At 33.0% G+C, this 19,431-nt stretch overlaps 1 protein-coding gene across 1 annotated transcript in view; it reads left to right on the top strand.

The window, feature by feature from the left end:
• Nucleotides 1-19,217, top strand: part of LOC139527657 (density-regulated protein homolog) — a 41,063-nt gene extending 21,846 nt beyond the window's left edge. The window contains exons 5-7 of the mRNA XM_071323201.1: nucleotides 9,446-9,613; nucleotides 10,330-10,469; nucleotides 19,123-19,217. Of these exons, the coding sequence (XP_071179302.1) occupies nucleotides 9,446-9,613; nucleotides 10,330-10,469; nucleotides 19,123-19,167 (353 nt within the window). The 3' untranslated portion in view covers nucleotides 19,168-19,217. The remainder of the gene's footprint in view (nucleotides 1-9,445; nucleotides 9,614-10,329; nucleotides 10,470-19,122) is intronic.
• The last annotated feature ends 214 nt before the right edge of the window (nucleotides 19,218-19,431 follow it).

Here is a 19,431-nt window from a genome sequence, read left to right as displayed (position 1 = left end):
TAATTGCACAATATTGTGAAATAGCAAATTTTTTTTATGCCCCACCTACGATAGTAGAGGGGCATTATGTTTTCTGGTCTGTGCGTCCGTTCGTCCGTCCGTTCGTTCGTCCGTTCGTTCGTCCGTTCGTCCGTCTGTCCCGCTTCAGGTTAAAGTTTTTGGTCGAGGTAGTTTTTGATGAAGTTGAAGTCCAATCGACTTCAAACTTGGTACACATGTTCCCTATGATATGATCTTTCTAATTTTAATGCCAAATTAGAGATTTTCCCCCAATTTCACGGTCCACTGGACAAAGAAAAATGATAGTGCGAGTGGGGCATTCGTGTACTGAGGACACATTCTTGTTTAATTAGAGTTATCTTTCTTTGTCCAGAATAGTAAGCAAGAAATATCTAATTGCAAAATATTGTGCAATAGCAAGAATTTTTTTTAATTGGAGTTATCTTTCTTTGTCCAGAATCAACTTAAATCTTTGTTATATACAATATACAATGTATATTCACTTTTTACTACCAACTGATAAATTATAATAAATAACATTCAGTGATAACAAGCAGTTTTTTTTACATCTTAATATTTTATGATGTATTTAAATGAGTAGTTATTGTTGCAAACTCCATTAGAAATTTTAATTGAGATTAGTTTTGGAATAAGGGAAAGGGGGATGTGATTAAAAAAATTGGGTTCAATTTTTCTCATTTGAAATTTCATAAATAAAAAAGAAAATTTCTTCAAACATTTTTATGCCCCACCTACGATAGTAGAGGGGCATTATGTTTTCTGGTCTGTGCGTCCGTCTGTCCCGCTTCAGGTTAAAGTTTTTGGTCAAGGTAGTTTTTGATGAAGTTTAAGTCCAATCGACTTCAAACTTAGTACACATGTCCCCTATGATATGATCTTTCTAATTTTAATGCCAAATTAGAGTTTTTACCCCAATTTCACGGTCCACTGAACATGGAAAATGATAGTGCGAGTGGGGCATTCGTGTACTGAGGACACATTCTTGTTTTGAGAGGATTAATATTCAACAGCATAGTGAATTGCTCTAAGAGAAAACAAAAATTTTAAGTTCATTAGAACACATTCATTCTGTGTCAGAAACCTATGCTGTGTCAACTATTTAATCACAATCCAAATTTAGAGCTGAATCCAGCTTGAATGTTGTGTCCATACTTGCCCCAACCGTTCAGGGTTCAACCTCTGCGGTCGTATAAAGCTACGCCCTGCGGAGCATCTGGTTCAATTTGCTTTGTGTAAAATAAATCATAATTGGTTTTTTTAGAAGATAATTTGAAATACATATTTTATTGTAGAGTATTAAATGGTACTTACATTGTGCAAGTTGCGTTGTGCAGTACGAACGTGGTATAGTAGGTGATAAATCATGAAACCAAAAATAAATTAATCCAAAAAAAAATTTATAACAATACAACCACATGCAAAGTTCACTTATAAAAAAACTTTTATTCTAGTTTTTTTTTATCTTGATATTTCATGAAGGTATGTCACAATCAGATGATATCGGACATTTTACGAGTTTTAAATAGTTTTCATGCAAAATAAAGGAAATTTTAAAAATGTAGCTAAATGACTTTTCAATTGTAAAATATGACTGATAAAGAAAGAAGTTAATAAATCATTATGACGGGAAGAAAAAAGTCAACAACTGCAGTATATTATCTAGATAAAAGAGCTTAGATTACAGGTGTTATAATAAACAATGGCATGCGGGATGTTCCAATTTGCAGGTATAATATTTCATGTATCAATGATACGCTAATTTGTGTCTTACATACTTGAGATGTTAAAAATTAATAACGCCGAGCTCACCTGTTAATTAATGCTAAATTATGCAGAGATGCAATAAATTTTCTAATTAGAAACAGTTAAAACTTTCCAACATTCGCATTCGGCAACGCTTAATAATGGCAAACTGCATTACCAAACAACGATTTAGTATTAAAAAAAAAGTATTCTCAAAAAAAATAAATGAATAACATCGTACATGTCGTATATAAAAAGGCACAATCAATCCCAATCGTAAGTCTTTGTATATATTTCTTGTCTGTTATTTCCAACTTCGTCAGTGTCGAACTTGACTAAACAAAATGGCGTCAATGTGAACTATAAACATGGGATTTTGAAAAATCATAGCAAATTCGTTTTTATTACCATTTTCATAAAACCAACACTATTTGATAGAAAAAAGATTTACCTTTAAAATTGTATGTCAATGTCACATCTATGTCAAGCAGTTATTTAACTCATACCAAAATACAAAGTGACGCACAACTTCAAATTTTCAACATGTTTCCAAATAAAATAATTTACATAGTACCAATTGTATTTAGCATTCGTAATTTAGACCAAACTGTAGGAAAATATTTCTTCTTTAAAGTGATATCTCATTTTCTCACTTTTTTCTTTCTACTTTTCAATATTATAAAGAAATTGTAGTGCACTCTCAGATTGATAGACATATTTTGACAGAATAATGAAACTCAAAACAGAAATTTCGAAAAATCGTAGAAAAATCAGAAAAGTAACAAGAAACTTTAAAAAGAGCCTAACGATAGAATAAGGTTTCAGCTTCATAATGATATCAACTGTTTTGTTTTGCGCTTCGCAGTTGTCGAGTTTTTAGAAAAAAAATCAAAACACTGTACTTTTTGTTTTGTAATCCGGATGAAACTCCCTCAAGTGTCAAGACAGAGGTCTATTCTAATGAGAAATTACTCAATACAAAATTACAAACCTATGTTTAATGAGGCATTAAAATGATACCTAAGGCCTTTCCTTTTTCAAGGAATAAAAGTTTATTCTTGATTTCGGCTTTATCTCTCATTTATATCGTCTCAAGCAAGATGACCCCGTGAATTTAAAGACCGATCTATATGACAGGAAATGGACCACTGTCATGATTTTTGTCGAGCCTGCAACTTTTGTTGCAGAAAGCTCGACATAGGGATAGTGATCCGGCGGCGGTGTTAGCTAACTTCTTAAAAGCTTTATATTTTAGAAGGTGGAAGACCTGGATGCTTCATACTTTGTATATAGATGCCTCATGTTACGAAGTTTCCGTCAGTCACATGTCCAATGTCCTTGACCTCATTTTCATGGTTCAGTGACCACTTGAAAAAAAAGTTCAGATTTTTTATACGACCGCAAATTTTGAAAAAATTTTCGTCGTATATTGCTATCACGTTGGCGTCGGCGTCGTCGTCGTCGTCGTCGTCCGGCGTCCGAATACTTTTAGTTTTCGCACTCTAACTTTAGTAAAAGTGAATGGAAATATATGAAATTTTAACACAAGGTTTATGACCACAAAAGGAAGGTTGGTATTGATTTTGGGAGTTTTGGTCCCAACATTTTAGGAATTAGGGGCCAAAAAGGGTCCAAATAAGCATTTTCTTGGTTTTCGCACTATAACTTTAGTTTAAGTTAATAGAAATCTATGAAATTTTGACACAAGGTTTATGACCACAAAAGAACGGTTGGGATTGATTTTGGGAGTTTTGGTCTCAACAGTTTAGGAATTAGGGGCCAAAAAAGGGCCCAAATAAGCATTATTCTTGGTTTTCGCACAATAACATTAGTTTAAGTAAATAGAAATCAATGAAATTTAAACACAATGTTAATGACTACAAAAGGAAGGTTGGTATTGATTTTGGGAGTTTAGGTCCCAACAGTTTAGGAATTAGGGGCCAAAAAGGGACCCAAATAAGCATTTTTCTTGGTTTTCGCACCATAACGTTAGTATAAGTAAATAGAAATCTATGAAATTTAAACACAAGGTTTATGACCATAAAAGAAAGGTTGGGTTTGATTTTGGGAGTTTTGGTCCCAACATAATAAGGGGCCCAAAGGGTCCAAAATTAAACTTTTGTTTGATTTCATCAAAATTGAATAATTGGGGTTCTTTGATATGCTGAATCTAACTGTCATGACTGTGTATGTAGATTCTTAACTTTTGGTCCCGTTTTCAAATTGGTCTACATTAAGGTCCAAAGGGTCCAAAATTAAACTTAGTTTGATTTTGACAAAAAATGAATCAGTTAGGTTCTTTGATATGCTGAATCTAAAAATGTACTTAGATTCTTGATTATTGGCCCAGTTTTCAAGTTGGTCCAAATCGGGGTCCAAAATTAAACTTTGTTTGATTTCATCAAAAATTGAATAAATGGGGTTCTTTGATATTCCAAATCTAACTGTGTATGTAGATTCTTCATTTTTGGTCCTGTTTTCAAATTGGTCTACACTAAAGTCCAAAGGGTCCAAAATTAAACTTAGTCTGATTTTAACAAAAATTGAAATCTTGAAGTTCTTTGATATGCTGAATCCAAAAATGTACTTAGATTTTTTATTATGGGCCCAGTTTTCAAGTTGGTCCAAATCAGGATCTAAAATTATTATATTAAGTATTGTGTAATAGCAAGTCTTTTCAATTGCACAGTATTGCGCAATGGCAAGAAATATCTAATTGCACAATATTGTGAAATATCAAATTTTTTTTTAATTAGAGTTATCTTTCTTTGTCCAGAATAGTAAGCAAGAAATATCTAATTGCAAAATATTGTGCAATAGCAAGATTTTTTTTTAATTGGAGTTATCTTTCTTTGTCCAGAATCAACTTAAATCTTAGTTATATACAATATACAATGTATATTCACTTTTTACTACCAACTGATAAATTAAAATAATCTTTACCATTCAGTGATAACAAGCAGTTTTTTTACATCTTAATATTTTATGATGTATTTAAATGAGTAGTTATTGTTGCAAACTCCATTAGAAATTTTAATTGAGATTAGTTTTGGAATAAGGGAAAGGGGGATGTGATTAAAAAAATTGGGTTCAATTTTTCTCATTTGAAATTTCATAAATAAAAAAGAAAATTTCTTCAAACATTTTTTTGAGAGGATTGATATTCAACAGCATAGTGAATTGCTCTAAGAGAAACAAAAATTTTAAGTTCATTAGAACACATTCATTCTGTGTCAGAAACCTATGCTGTGTCAACTATTTAATCACAATCCAAATTTAGAGCTGAATCCAGCTTGAATGTTGTGTCCATACTTGCCCTAACCGTTCAGGGTTCAACCTCTGCGGTCGTATAAAGCTACGCCCTGCGGAGCATCTGGTTGTAATGTTGAATTCTCTCTTATTATAAGTAATAGGATAACTATATTTGATATGTGCGTACCTTGAAAGGTCCTCATGTCTGTCAGACAGTTTTCACTTGACCTCGACCTCATTTCATGGATCAGTGAACAAGGTTAAGTTTTGGTGGTCAAGTCCATATCTCAGATACTACAAGCAATAGGGCTAGTATATTCTGTGTATGGAAGGACTGTAAGGTGTACATGTCCAACTGGCAGGTGTCATCTGACCTTGACCTCATTTTCATGGTTCAGTGGTTATAGTTAAATTTTTGTGTTTTCGTCTGTTTTTCTCATACTATATGCAATAGGTCTACTATATTTGTTGTATGGAATGATTGTAAGGTGTACCTATCTAGCGGGCAGATGTCATGTGACCTTGACCTCATTTTCATGGTTCAGTGGTCAAAGTTAAGTTTTTGAGTTTTGGTCTTTTTATCTATTACTATATGCCATAGGTCATCTATATTTGGTGTATAGAAATATTTTATGATCTTTATGTCAGTCGCGCAGGTTTTATTTGACCGTGACCTCATTTTCATGGTTCATTGCACAGTGTTAAGTTTTTGTGTTTTGGTCTATTTTTCTTAAACTATAAGTAATAGGTCAACTATATATGTTGTATAGAAGCATTGTTAGCTGTACATGTCTGCCTGGCATGGTTCATCTGACCTTGACCTTATTTTCAAGGTTCATTGGTCTTTGTTTAGTTATCTTGGACTTGGTTAATGTTAAGTTTATGTGACAGTTGTATTAAAGCTTAGCTTTATACTTAGGACTATCAACATAATATCAATGATTAATATAGAAGGCGAGACATTTCAGCGTGTGCACTCTTGTTTATATTATTCATCATACTTCCGCCTGAGCCAGACATGGATTATAGCTCTGCGGGTGCTCTGCGGGTATCCTGATTGATCTCGAGCCGCGTTTCCATTCCTTTTAAATATACAATTCCTTGACACAACATATACAATATGTGAAGCTCTTCATCATCTCTAGGAAGAGGATAACTAACTAAAAGTTAATCATGTTAATACATATATTAAATTTGTTTGTTGTTTCTGATGGAAAAAAATGGAGGCCAAGTTTGATATTGACAATTGTCTCTGAGTTATGGCCATTTTTAGATTGGAAATATATGAATGTTTCCATGCAATATTATAAACCTTTCAAAGATTGCTTTTTAATTTTAATTTGTTGATACTAATAACAAAATTGGAAGTCAATTTCAGTACATGTATTGCAAATTTTCACTTTTTGTGTTTCTGAATTATGGTCCTCCATATATTGAAAGATGGCACTCTGTTTAGCCTATAGTCGCCGTCAGCTGAAATTCGTAGTGGTTATCGGTAAAAATAATCTAAACTATCAATCACGTTCACTCGAGATATAGTTTTTCACATTCCATTCATAAATCGCAAAAAGAAAAACCACTACTGACCTACCTTTTAAGTGATCACACTGTAATAATCCTGACCTTCACTTTTTCATAGACGATTTTGAATGGTGGAATCAGCCATTGTTTTTACCGGAAGTGTTTCCGTGGAGTTCAATTTCATAAAATTTGCATAAAGCGCGGGAAACCTTATCACATCATGTATGTATGTTCCGTATCTCCCTCCTTTAGTAGGAGCACCACCATGGGTTATGGTGTAAAAAGGAAGACATTTAACACACTGTATCGGTACAGATTTAATGTGAGCATTTGCCTATCCAGTCTCCCAGCCTGGCCGTGACGGGTCTTACTACCAGAAAGTTAACCTTCCCCAAAACAATAAGTACAATGTAATAAAACATACGAACACACCCACTCACCTGACTCGCTCATCCTCAAAAATATAAAAATGCATAATATAAAAAAAACATTATATGAAACATCAATGAAAGGAACATTTCAGGAAACTGCGTACAGTGACGAATGTCATATGTAAACAAATGATCCTCATAGAAACGAAAATGACGGAATTACAATGGAAAATATTCTGGAAAATGTGAAGGTCAGGATTATTACAGTGTGATCACTTAAAAGGTAGGTCAGTAGTGGTTTTTCTTTTTGCGATTTATGAATGGAATGTGAAAAACTATATCTCGAGTGAACGCGATTGATAGTTTAGATTATTTTTACCGATAACCGCTACGAATTTCAGCTGATGGCGACTATATACTTTGATGCAACTGTCATACAAGTGAGAGGGATAGCGCTATAAAACCAGGTTCAATTCACCATTTTCTACAATTGAAAATGCGTTTGATTTGTTTTATCCCTTGTTTTTGCCATTTAATTGGGGACTTTCCGTTTTAAATTTTCCTCGGATTTCAATATTTTTGTGATTTTACTTTTTTTCTTCACCTTTTACTATATATATTGTTACTGATGATGAAAATAGAGGTCAAGTTTGTTATTGACTTATATGTTCACTTTCACCATTCAGAACATATAATCTTTGAAAGATTTGAAAATGTGCCATACATTACAAGAAGTCAATGTCATTTATATTATTTGTCAATTTGATATCTTGTACATTTTTAAGCCTAGGGTCAAACAACATGACTAATGTGAAGGACAGAATGAAAACAAGTTAACTGAAATTTTTATTGGAGATCATTTGTTAACTGGAACATAGAAAATAAAAATCTCATCTCTTCTTCTAATGATGGCACTTTTTGATATGTTGACAGCAGATGTAATTCTTTTTTGTTTTTGATCAAAGCAGATTTAGGATTTTTAGATAGAGGATAATTCTGCATTGACGAATAATGTGTTTTATGACTCAAAAAAAGTAAAAACAACAACACATTGTTTTCAGGACATTAACTTTAGTTTACATGAATGGATCTCTTTGAAATTTAATAAGAAGGTTCAATACCACAAAAGGAAGGTTGGGGATGATGGTCCCAACCGTTTAGGAATTAGGGGCCCAAAGGGGGTCCAAAACAAGCATATTTCTACTTTCAGGATAATAACTTGTGAATAAGTATTTCAATTGCTCTGAAATTGTTCCACAATGTTAAAAACCCCAAGTTGAAGGTTTGGATCCATTTTGGGGGTTATGGTGCCAACAGTTAAGAATTAAGGGCCAAAAAGAGGCCAAAAAACAAGCACTTTTGTAGTTTCTGGACAATAACTTGTAAGAGTATGGATCTCTCTGACATTGTACCACAAGGTTCCATTTCACAAAAGGAAGGCTGGGGTTGAGTTTGGGGGTTATTGCCCCATATATGCAGGAATAAGGTGGCAAAATAGGGCCAAAAATGAGCATACGTATGACGTCCATTATCACTGAACTAGTATGCATATTTGATTAGGGGCCAGCTGAAGGACGCCTTTTGGGTGCGGGAGTTTCTTGCTACCTTGAAGACCAATTGGTTTTGGGCTGTTGTCTGCTCTATGGTAGGGTTGTTGTTGCTTTGACACATTCCCCATTTCCATTCTCAATTTTATATATCTAGTTTCCAAATAATAATAAGTGTTTAAGTGTATGAAATTGTACTACAAGAATCCATACTACAAAGGAAAGGCAAGGATCAAGTGTGGGGATAATTGCTTCAAAGGGGGATTCAAAACGTTTTGGTGGGTTCGAATTTTTTTACGGGGTTCAATTTTTTTTTTAAAGTTTCAAGAAGAAATCTTTAATTGCACAGTATTGCACAATAGATTTGAATGATCTTGATATTTGTTTTGTATCAGAAACCTGTATTATGTCAAAAATTTGATAACAATCCAAATTCAGACAGTATCAAGCTTGAATATTGTATGCAAATTTGGCCCAACTGTTCAGGGTTCAACCTCTGTGGTCGAATCAGGCTGCGCTCAGCGAAGCATTTTATTGATATCAGGAATTTGCCTGAAACTATAAACATAATATGCATAACAAAAACTTATATGTTCTGTAATCAATTTTGCCCTTATTGTAGACTAAAAGTGAAGAGAGCAAAAGAGATTTTAAACTAACCATCATATACAAAAAAATGTATGTCCAAATATATGACATGTATGATAGGAACAGAAAAATTGGGAAAACATAACTTGTACTCTTTACTGCCACCTAAAATTGATATTGCATATAGGCACATAGATATTTGAGCTGTTCTACATATAATTGAATGTGTTTTGTGTTTGTTGGGAAATAGCTACAGTGTTTTTAATTAAATTTTTATAAAATTAAGTACAAATCATAATATTCTCAACACATGTCTGTCCAGAACAGTCCTTATTTAGAATAATTCGTTTGGATATGAATACAACTATCTTTAAGTCAAGTTCTTTACATGTATGTTTTCAGATGACGAGGAAGGTGGGGAGGGAGATGCAGAGAAAAAAAGACAAAAAAGAGGTGGAAAAGGACAAATGAAAGCAAAGAAAAAAACAGAACCACAGGGTGTTCGAATAGGCACAGCAAAGAGAGGAAAGAAGAAAATGGTTACAATTGTTATGGGTTTAGCTACTTATGGTAAGTTCTTCCTCAAGTAGCTTTTGTATTTAGTGTTACCCATGTCTGTACTTCTGCCATTTTGTCATACCACCATATATAACATCATTTTGAACTATTGTTCAGTATGCCTACTTTTCCACTTTGTACCCTTTGAAAATAAAGGTTTGGAATGAAAAATTGACAACATTTTATGCTCTTTCTTCAAGTAAATACTTGGAAAAAATAAGATAAATGATATCAAAAATTATAGATAGTTGGAAAGCTTTCAAATGAAAACCACTGATTGCTGTTGTAAAACAATAAAGATGTATTCTGAAATTCTATTTTGTGGTGATGGTGATATTTGTTTCCTGAGCACTATGTCATGCATATTCAATATCCTAAAACCGAAGACAGGGAAACAAATGAGTGTGTCTTCAAATAGGTTCAGCTTCTTTAAAGAAGTGTTTACCAAACAATAGTCAATATCTTGAGGGAAAAAACCTAATAAGTGTTTATCAGGGTTTAATTCTTTATTTTTGATGTATTGTTGCATGCACTTTAAAAGTGATGATTGAAAAGGCTAACTTTTATTTAAAATTCTGGATGCCTCTCAAAAGTGTATTGTTTAACATGAACTCCAAGCCAATCATAGATAACCTACGACTAGGATTAAATGTTGGTTTAAGCTGCATAAGACGGTTGATAATTATTTTATAAATAATTATTTGCATGGAGCTTTTGTTTCTTTTCAGATATAGATTTGAAAGATGCAAGTAAAGCATTTTCTAAAAAGTTTTCATGTGGGTCATCAATACAAGGAGAAGATGAAATAGAAATACAAGGAGATGTTAAAGATGATCTGTTTGACTTCCTTCCTGAGAAATGGCCCCAGGTAAACAATGAGTTTGTTGTAATATTTTGATATTTTCAAAAATTATGTTTTGAAGACCCCTACAAAGATATTGAGAAGTTCAAGATGATTGTAAGGTTACAAACAGGACAGCAATGATGTTATATACTAGGTTATCATTGACTCCTCATGAGAAATCATTATTATTATAACTATAATCTGACAATTTTAAACTGGTCCTTGCAGGAAATGTGTACAAGATAAAAATTCTTTATGAAAAATAGAAAATTGATGATTTGTTAAACTAGCTAATTATAAGTACAGTGTAATAAATCAATTAATCTCCTTCTGAGAATTATAATTAATGACTTAAATCAACATTAAAGTGGTTGTCACTTCCTGAAAAAATCCTGCAGAGGACCCCTTTTGTCAAGCCTGTGACTTCAGGTGCAGAAAGCAAAAGCTTTATATTTTAGAAGTTGGAACACCTGGATGCTTTATACTTTGTATATAGATGCCTTATGTTATGAAGTTTCTGTCTGTCATATGTCCATTGTGCTTGACCTCATTTTCATGGTTACTTGGCTACTTGGAAAAAAAGTTAAGATATTTTGTAATGTTGATCTCTCTCTTATTGGGAGTAAAAGGATATAGGCTATATTAAGTATGTGTGTACCATGCAAGGTCCTCATGTCTGTCAGAAGTTTTTTCATCTGACCTCATCCTCATTTCAAGTATCAGTGAACAAGGTTAAGTTTTTTTCATTGTCTAGTCCATTTCTCAGATACTATAAGCAATGGGTTTACTATAATTGTAAATTCATGTATGGAATGATTGGATGGTGTACATGTCCAACTGGCAGGTGTCATCTGACCGTGACCTCAGTGGTTCAATGAAGTTTTTATACAACCTTATAGTATATTGGTATCACATCGTTGTTGTGTTGTAGGCGTTGTCCATTGATAGATGGTTTCCAGATAACTTTAGTGTAATTAAATAGAAATCAATAAAATTTCAACACAAGGTTTATTACTATTAAAGGAAGGTTGGGATTGATTTTGGGGGTTATGGTTCTAACAGTTTAATTATGGGCCAAAAAGAGGGAAAACCGGGTTTCTTGGTTAATTCAATTCAATTCAAATTCAAATTCAAATATTTATTGTCATATAAACTCTGAACAATAAGTTTGTGACAAACAATATAAAACATACACAAAATACATTTAACAAACAAAACCATAAAAACAAAAAAAGCAAAAAAGCAAAACAATCTATCTATATGATATATAAATTTTATAAATAAATCAAGAGTCCCCTGTCCTCAGTTCTAATGCCTGTTTAAAATAGGACCCTAAGCTTTCTACTTCTTTTGAGGTTGATGGGCAAAGAAGATATTTAATTTTTATACGACCGCAAAAATTGCAAATTTTTGGTCGTATATTGGTATCACGTTGGCCTTGTCATCGTTGTCGTCGTCCGAAGACTGTACAGTGTTCTCCACAGGCCGTTTAAGCACAGCGCTTTTCAGCGCTATTGCAATTCCCTGCTGTCCTATTGCACTGACCGCAGCGCTATCCCACGCAAACGCGTCGCTATATTTTTTTCCATATTTTTCAAATTTTTTTCAAATTTCCCGCTTTTTTTTCACTTCGGATCACGTGATCGACTGTTTTACGATTTTTTAAAGAATTATTTCCGTTGTATTAAAGTAACTCCGCGGGACCAGTCTAATAAATTTTACAAAATAAACAAAGATTTCAACATTGACATCTATTTTTTTAATTTAAAGAATATATAGAGGCATATATGAATGAAATGAGATGAAATGAATTGACTGCATTTCCCGACGTCACTCACAAACTTGTTTTACGAACTTTGAACAAACGAGGATTTTAAAAACGATCAAACACAGGGGTCTGTTACAAATTATTTGCTGGGTTTACTATCCATACGAACCCCGAAAATGAGCAAGTCTTTTAAGTATTCATTATCCCCTATTCGAACTTATAATTGTTTAGTCAGAAATTCTACCATTTGATAGCATATGATTAGAAAAACAAACCCAAGCTGATACGACCTGAGAAATTGTACTGTCTCGATGTCCAGCTTGGATGAGGCCATTTAAATATTATAAAACGTTAAGGTCATAAAAATGAGAAATCTTTATGCAAAAAAAATTAATTCCTGTCAAACGTTGTAAGGTTAACAGTACACTGCTACAGTTGGTTACAAAACCAACACTGAAACAGAAGCTGAAAATGACTTTATTGTTGGTCCTTGCATGTTCTGCAACATTACCTGATAGTGCTAAGAAATCTTCACACAGGCATGTCTGGTGTAGACCCATCATGGAAAAAGACTTCTCCTCCAGTTTTATACATAGATAGTATGAGGATTTAATATATGAATTTACAATGGAGAAAAAAATACTCTTCTTCTTTATCCAGACAATAACATTAACAAACAAAGCCTCATTAAGGGGTACACTGTAACTTCCATGAGCATGATGAGGACATCATAACAAGAGGAAACATCAACAGCATAATATAATAAAAACACATAACAAAACAATTTAATAGTAATTTATGACAATGCTCAGTAACTTTATCGCGTTTGTAATTATTACAAACGCGATAAAGTTACTGAGCATTGTCGAAAATTACGCGATTACCACAGCGCTATCCAAAAGTCCTGGGGAGAACACTGAGACATTTGGTTTTCGCACTCTAACTTTAGAATAAGTAAATAGAAATCTATGAAATTTAAACACAAGGTTTATGACCATAAAAGGAAGGTTGGGATTGATTTTGGGTGTTTTGATCCCAACAGTTTATGAATTAGGGGCCAAAAAGTGCCCAAATAAGCATTTTTCTTGGTTTTCGCACAATGACTTAAGTAATAGGAAACAGAAATCTATGAAATTTTAACATAAGGTCTATGACCACAAAAGGAAGGTTGGGATTGATTTTGGGAGTTTTAGTCCCTATAGTTTTAGGAATTAGGGGCCAAAAACAGGTCCCAAATAAGCATTTTTCTTGGTTTTTGCACAATAACTTTAGTATAGTTTAGGAATTAGGGGCCAAAAACAGGTCCCAAATAAGCATTTTTCTTGGTTTTTGCACAATAACTTTAGTATAAGTTAATAGAAATCTATGAAATTTTAACACAAGGTTTATGACCACAAAAGGAAGATTTTGATTGATTTCGGGAGTTTTGGTCCCAATGAATTAGGGGCCAAAAGGGGCCAAAATTAAACTTTGTTTGTTTGATTTCATCAAAGAATGAATTATTGGGATTTTTGATATGCCAAATCTAACCGTGTATTTAGATTCTTAATTTTTGGTCCTGTTTTCAAATTGGTCTACATTAAGGTCCAAAGGGTCCAAAATTAAACTAAGCATGATTTTAACAAAAATTGAATACTGGGGGTTCTTTGATATGCTGAATCTAAACATATACTTAGATTTTTGATTATGGGCCCAGTTTTCAAGTTGGTCCAAATCAGGGTCCAACATTATTATATTAAATATTGTGCAATAGCAAAAAATTTTCAATTGCACAGTATTGCGCAAAAGCAAGAAATTTTCAATTGCACAATATTGCGCAATAGCAAGAAATTTTTAATTGCACAGTTTTGCGCAATGGCAAGAAATATTCAATTGCACAGTATTGTCCCGTTTTCAAATTGGTCTACATTAAGGTCCAAAGGGTCAAAAATTAAACTTTGTTTGATTTCAACATAAATTGAATGTATGGGGTTCTTCAATATGCTGAATCTAACCATGTATTTAGATTTTGGATATTGGACCATAATTGGTAAATGTCCAATTTAAAACTTTTAAGTTTTTAAGTTTAAGTTCTTAGACCACATTCATTCTGTGTCAACCTATGTTATGTCAACTATTTAAATACAATCCAAATTCAGAGCTGTATCAAGCTTAAATGTTGTGTCTATACTTGCCCCAACTGTTTAGGGTTCTACCTCTGGTCGTATAAAGCTGCGCCCTGAGGAGCATCTGGTTTCATTTTCTTGCCAGGACATAAAATCTGGCATATGTTTAATTACATTTCCTATAAAGTTATCTCTTAGTTTATCATTTTTTTTACAGTATAAAATAAAATGGGCTTCATCCTCCATTGTATTACAGGATGTGCATAGTCTTTTAACTCTAGGTATTTTTAAATGTCTTCCTTTTTCTATCATTAATAGACAATAAAGACAATTTTAAAGCAGTGTAAGGGAGGTAATCCAAATGTAATCCAAACATAATATGTTGGATTTCCTCCCTCACACTGCTTTAAAATTATGTATAAAGAATTATTGTATTTCCTTGAGGTGATTAGCTGTCAATTTACTTTAAGAAATTACTATTAAATTTATGCTGATGTATTAATTATCTATTATTAAACTTTTAAATTACAAGGTGTAATTAAATGGGTAATTATGGTTGCATCTCTAATGGAAATTTAAATTGAAATTATGACCATAACTTGAGGGAAAATAATTTTGTAGGAAAAAAGGGTTGGGGAGGTGAAAAAAAAATTTGGAGGAAGGGGGGGGGGGTAAAAAAGAAAGGAAACAAAAAATGGGGAGGGTATAATTATTTTTTTTCAGGTTGGGGTCAATATGCAACAGCATAGTGAATTGCATGATCAAATAAATAAAAGGGGGTTCTAAAGCAAACAATTGAATTGAGTATGAATTCAAATCATATTACCAATTCTAAAATTTTTGACTACAGTTATTCTGTGTCAGAAACCTATTATGTGTCAAAAATTTAATTACAATCCAAATTCAAACCGGTATCAAGCGTGAAAATTGTGTCCATTTTTGCCCCAACGGTTCAGGGTTTGACCTCTGCTGTCGTATCCAGCTGCGCTTGGTGAAGCAATTTATTGTATTTTGGTCTTTTTAACCGGATTTTTGTGACAAAAATGTTGGTTATTGATTTGGGGATGTACGGCGGTCGGGCGGGCGGCAATCAAATGTTGTCCGTGCATTTACTCATGAACCGTTCAACCAAAGCTTTTAAAATTTTAATATGTTGTTACTGACAACTAAATGAAGGTGAAGTTTAATAATGGCGATTTTGACTTTTACCGTTCAGGAGTTATGGTTCTTGAAAGATTGAAAAATGGAGTTTCCATTTGTGTCCGTGCATTTACGCATGAACTGTTCTACCTAAGCTTCCCAAATTTTAATATGTTGTTACTGATGACAAAATGGAGGTCAAGTTCAATAATGACGCTTTTGACTTTTACCGTTCAGGAGTTATGGTTCTTGAAAGATTGAAAAATGGTGTTTCCAGTCGTGTCCGTGCATTTAGGCATGAACTGTTTTACCAAAGCTTCCCAAATATTAATATGTTGTTACTGATGACAAAATAGAGGTCAAGTTCAATAATGACGATTTTGACTTTTACCGTTCAGGAGTTATGGTTCTTGAAAGATTGAAAAATGGTGTTTCCAGTAGTGTCCGTGCATTTTCTCATGAACCATTCAACCAAAGCTTTTGAAATTTTTATATGTTGTTACTGATGGCAAATTAGAGGTCAAGTGCAATAATGACGATTTTGACTTTTACTGTTCAGGAGTTATGGTTCTTGAAAGATTGTGAAATGGCGTTTCCATTCACGTTGTTGCATTTACTCATGAACCATTCAATCTAAGCTTTTCAAATTTTAAGATGTTGATACTGATGACAAAATGGAGGTCAAATTTGATATTGACGATTTTCACTTTCACCATTCATCAGTAATGGTTCTTGTGATATTGCCAGGACACAAATAAATATTAATAAATCCGGTTTGCTGTCGTTGTGACAGCCTCTTCAGGCTCTTGTATTGTAATACTTTATGCAATAGGTCAACTGTTTTTGGTGAATGGAAATATTTTAAGATGTTCATGTTAGTCTTGCATGTTTTATTTGACCTAGGCCTCATTTTCACAGTCCATTGCTCAGTGTTAAGATTTTATGTTTTGGTGTGTTTTTCTTAAAATATAAGCAATGGTCATCTATATTTGGTGTGTGGAATGATTGTAAGGTGTATTTGTCTGTCTGACCTTAACTTCATTTTCATGGTTCATTGGTAAATGTTAAGTTTTAATGGTAATGTTGTTTCTTAGATACTATAATAAATTTATTGAAGCAATATGTCGTCAACTATATTTAATGACGAAATTGCTTTATTATCTGTCTTATGTATAAAAATACACAAAAATAACATATAATATATTCATGAATGACAGGTTTGAAACTCTTTATTTGCCTATTTTAAAAAATCAGAGTATTAATGATAAGTGTGTTGGAGAAGTGAACCTTATACTGCACGAAAATGGGTCTCCCTTCTTTGCCTAACCATAACTTTACTTTATTTAAAAAAATCAGAGTATTAATGATTTGTGTGTTTGAGAAGTGAACCTTATACTGCACGAAAATGGGTCTCCCTTCTTTGCCTAACCATAACTTTACTTTATTTAAAAAAATCAGAGTATTAATGATTTGTGTGTTTGAGAAGTGAACCTTATACTGCACGAAAATGGGTCTCCCTTCTTTGCCTAACCATAACTTTACTTTATTTAAAAAAATCAGAGTATTAATGATTTGTGTGTTTGAGAAGTGAACCTTATACTGCACGAAAATGGGTCTCCCTTCTTTGCCTAACCATAACTTTACTTTATTTAAAAAAATCAGAGTATTAATGATTTGTGTGTTTGAGAAGTGAACCTTATAATGCACGAAAATGGGTCTCCCTTCTTTGCCTAACCATAACTTCACTTTATTTAAAAAAATCAGAGTATTAATGATTTGTGTGTTTGAGAAGTGAACCTTATACTGCACGAAAATGGGTCTCCCTTCTTTGCCTAACCATAACTTCACTTTATTTAAAAAAATCAGAGTATTAATGATTTGTGTGTTTGAGAAGTGAACCTTATACTGCACGAAAATGGGTCTCCCTTCTTTGCCTAACCATAACTTCACTTTATTTTAAAAAATCAGAGTATTAATGATTTGTGTGTTTGAGAAGTGAACCTTATACTGCACGAAAATGGGTCTCCCTTCTTTGCCTAACCATAACTTCACTTTATTTAAAAAAATCAGAGTATTAATGATTTGTGTGTTTGAGAAGTGAACCTTATACTGCAAGAAAATGGGTCTCCCTTCTTTGCCTAACCATAACTTCACTTTATTTAAAAAAATCAGAGTATTAATGATTAGTGTGTTTGAGAAGTGAACCTTATAATGCACGAAAATGGGTCTCCCTTCTTTACCTAACCATAACTTTACTTTATTTAAAAAAATCAGAGTATTAATGATTTGTGTGTTTGAGAAGTGAACCTTATACTGCACGAAAATGGGTCTCCCTTCTTTGCCTAACCATAACTTCACTTTATTTAAAAAAATCAGAGTATTAATGATTTGTGTGTTTGAGAAGTGAACCTTATACTGCACGAAAATGGGTCTCCCTTCTTTGCCTAACCATAACTTTATGTTACTACCATCTGCTTACCGCCAGTGAAGAACAGATATAAGATTTATTTTAAGTGTATAATTTAACTAATATTTCTTTCAATTACATAAGGATGCATATATTAGTATTTTATTTGATGCATTCATTGCATGTACCTTTTTTTGTGGAGCCTGAGACTTTTGTTGCAGAAAGCTTAATATAGTGATCGGCGGCGTTAGCTAACTTCTTAAAAGCTTTATATTTTAGAAGATGAAAGACCTGGATGTTTCATACTTTGTATATGGATGTCTCATGTTAAGAATTTTCCATCAGTCACATATCCAATGTCCCTTGACCTTATTTTCATGGTTCAGTGACTTCTGGAAAAAAGAGTTAAAATTTTTTGTAATGTTAAATTCTCTCTTATAAGTAATAGGATAACTATATTTGGTATGTGCGTACCTTGCAAGGTCCTCCTGCCTGTCAGACAGTTTTCACTTGACCTCATTTCATGGAGTTTTGGTGGTCACCTCCATATCTCACATACTATTAAGCAATAGGTCTAGTATATTCGGTGTATGGAAGGACTGTAAGGTGTACATGTCCAACTGGCAGGTGTCATCTGAACTTAACCTCATTTTCATGGTTCAGTGGTTAAAGTTAAGTTTTCTGTGTTTAGTCTGTTTTTCTTATACTGTATGCAATAGTTCTACTATATTTGGTGTATGGAATGATTGTAAGGTGTACATGTCTAGCTGGCAGGTGTCATCTGACCTTGATCTCATTTTCATGGTTCAGTGGTCAAAGTTAAGTTTTTGAGTTTTAGTCTTTTTTTCTAATACTATAGGCAATAGGTCAACTATATTTGGTGTATGGAAATCTTTTAAATCTATGTCAGTGGCGCCGGTTTTATTGACCTTGACCTCATTTTCATGGTTCATTGCTAAGTGTTAAGTTTTTGTGTTTTGGTCTGTTTTTTTTAAACTATAAGCAATAGGTGAACTATATTTGTTGTATGGAAGAATTGTTAGCTGTACATGCCTGCCTGGCATGGTTGGTCTGATGTTTAGTTTTCTTGGCTAATGTTTAGTTTATTTAACAGTTGCAAGAAACCTTTATACAAAAAATTTAGGACTATCAACATAATATCAATGATTAGTAAAGAAGGCGAGGCATGTCAGTGTGTGCACTCTTGTTTACAGATGAAAGTTACAACATTTAATGTTTGATTTTTGTTTGTTTCAGATTGATGAAGATAGTATAGATGATGTTGGTGACCTTAAAAAGTGATGAGAACAGTTCATTTTACTCTTTAAATATTAAAATGATAATTTACACTACTTACTTCATTTGAATAACAAATGTGTTATTGATTTGGGGATGTACGGCTGGCGGGCATGTGTGTTCAATAACATGAAAACCCTTGGATGAAATATTTTCAAATTTAGATATGTTGTTTCCTATGACTAAATGAATAGTGGGAGATATTATGGACATAATTGTGCAAATCGTGATACAAGCATGCGCATGAAATTTGGTATAAAGGTTGACTAA

Source organism: Mytilus edulis, chromosome 6 (assembly GCF_963676685.1).
Source record: "Mytilus edulis chromosome 6, xbMytEdul2.2, whole genome shotgun sequence".
Lineage (NCBI taxonomy): Eukaryota > Metazoa > Mollusca > Bivalvia > Mytilida > Mytilidae > Mytilus > Mytilus edulis.
Note: the sequence above shows the minus strand (reverse complement) of the source record. Positions and strands in the feature narration are given on the sequence as shown.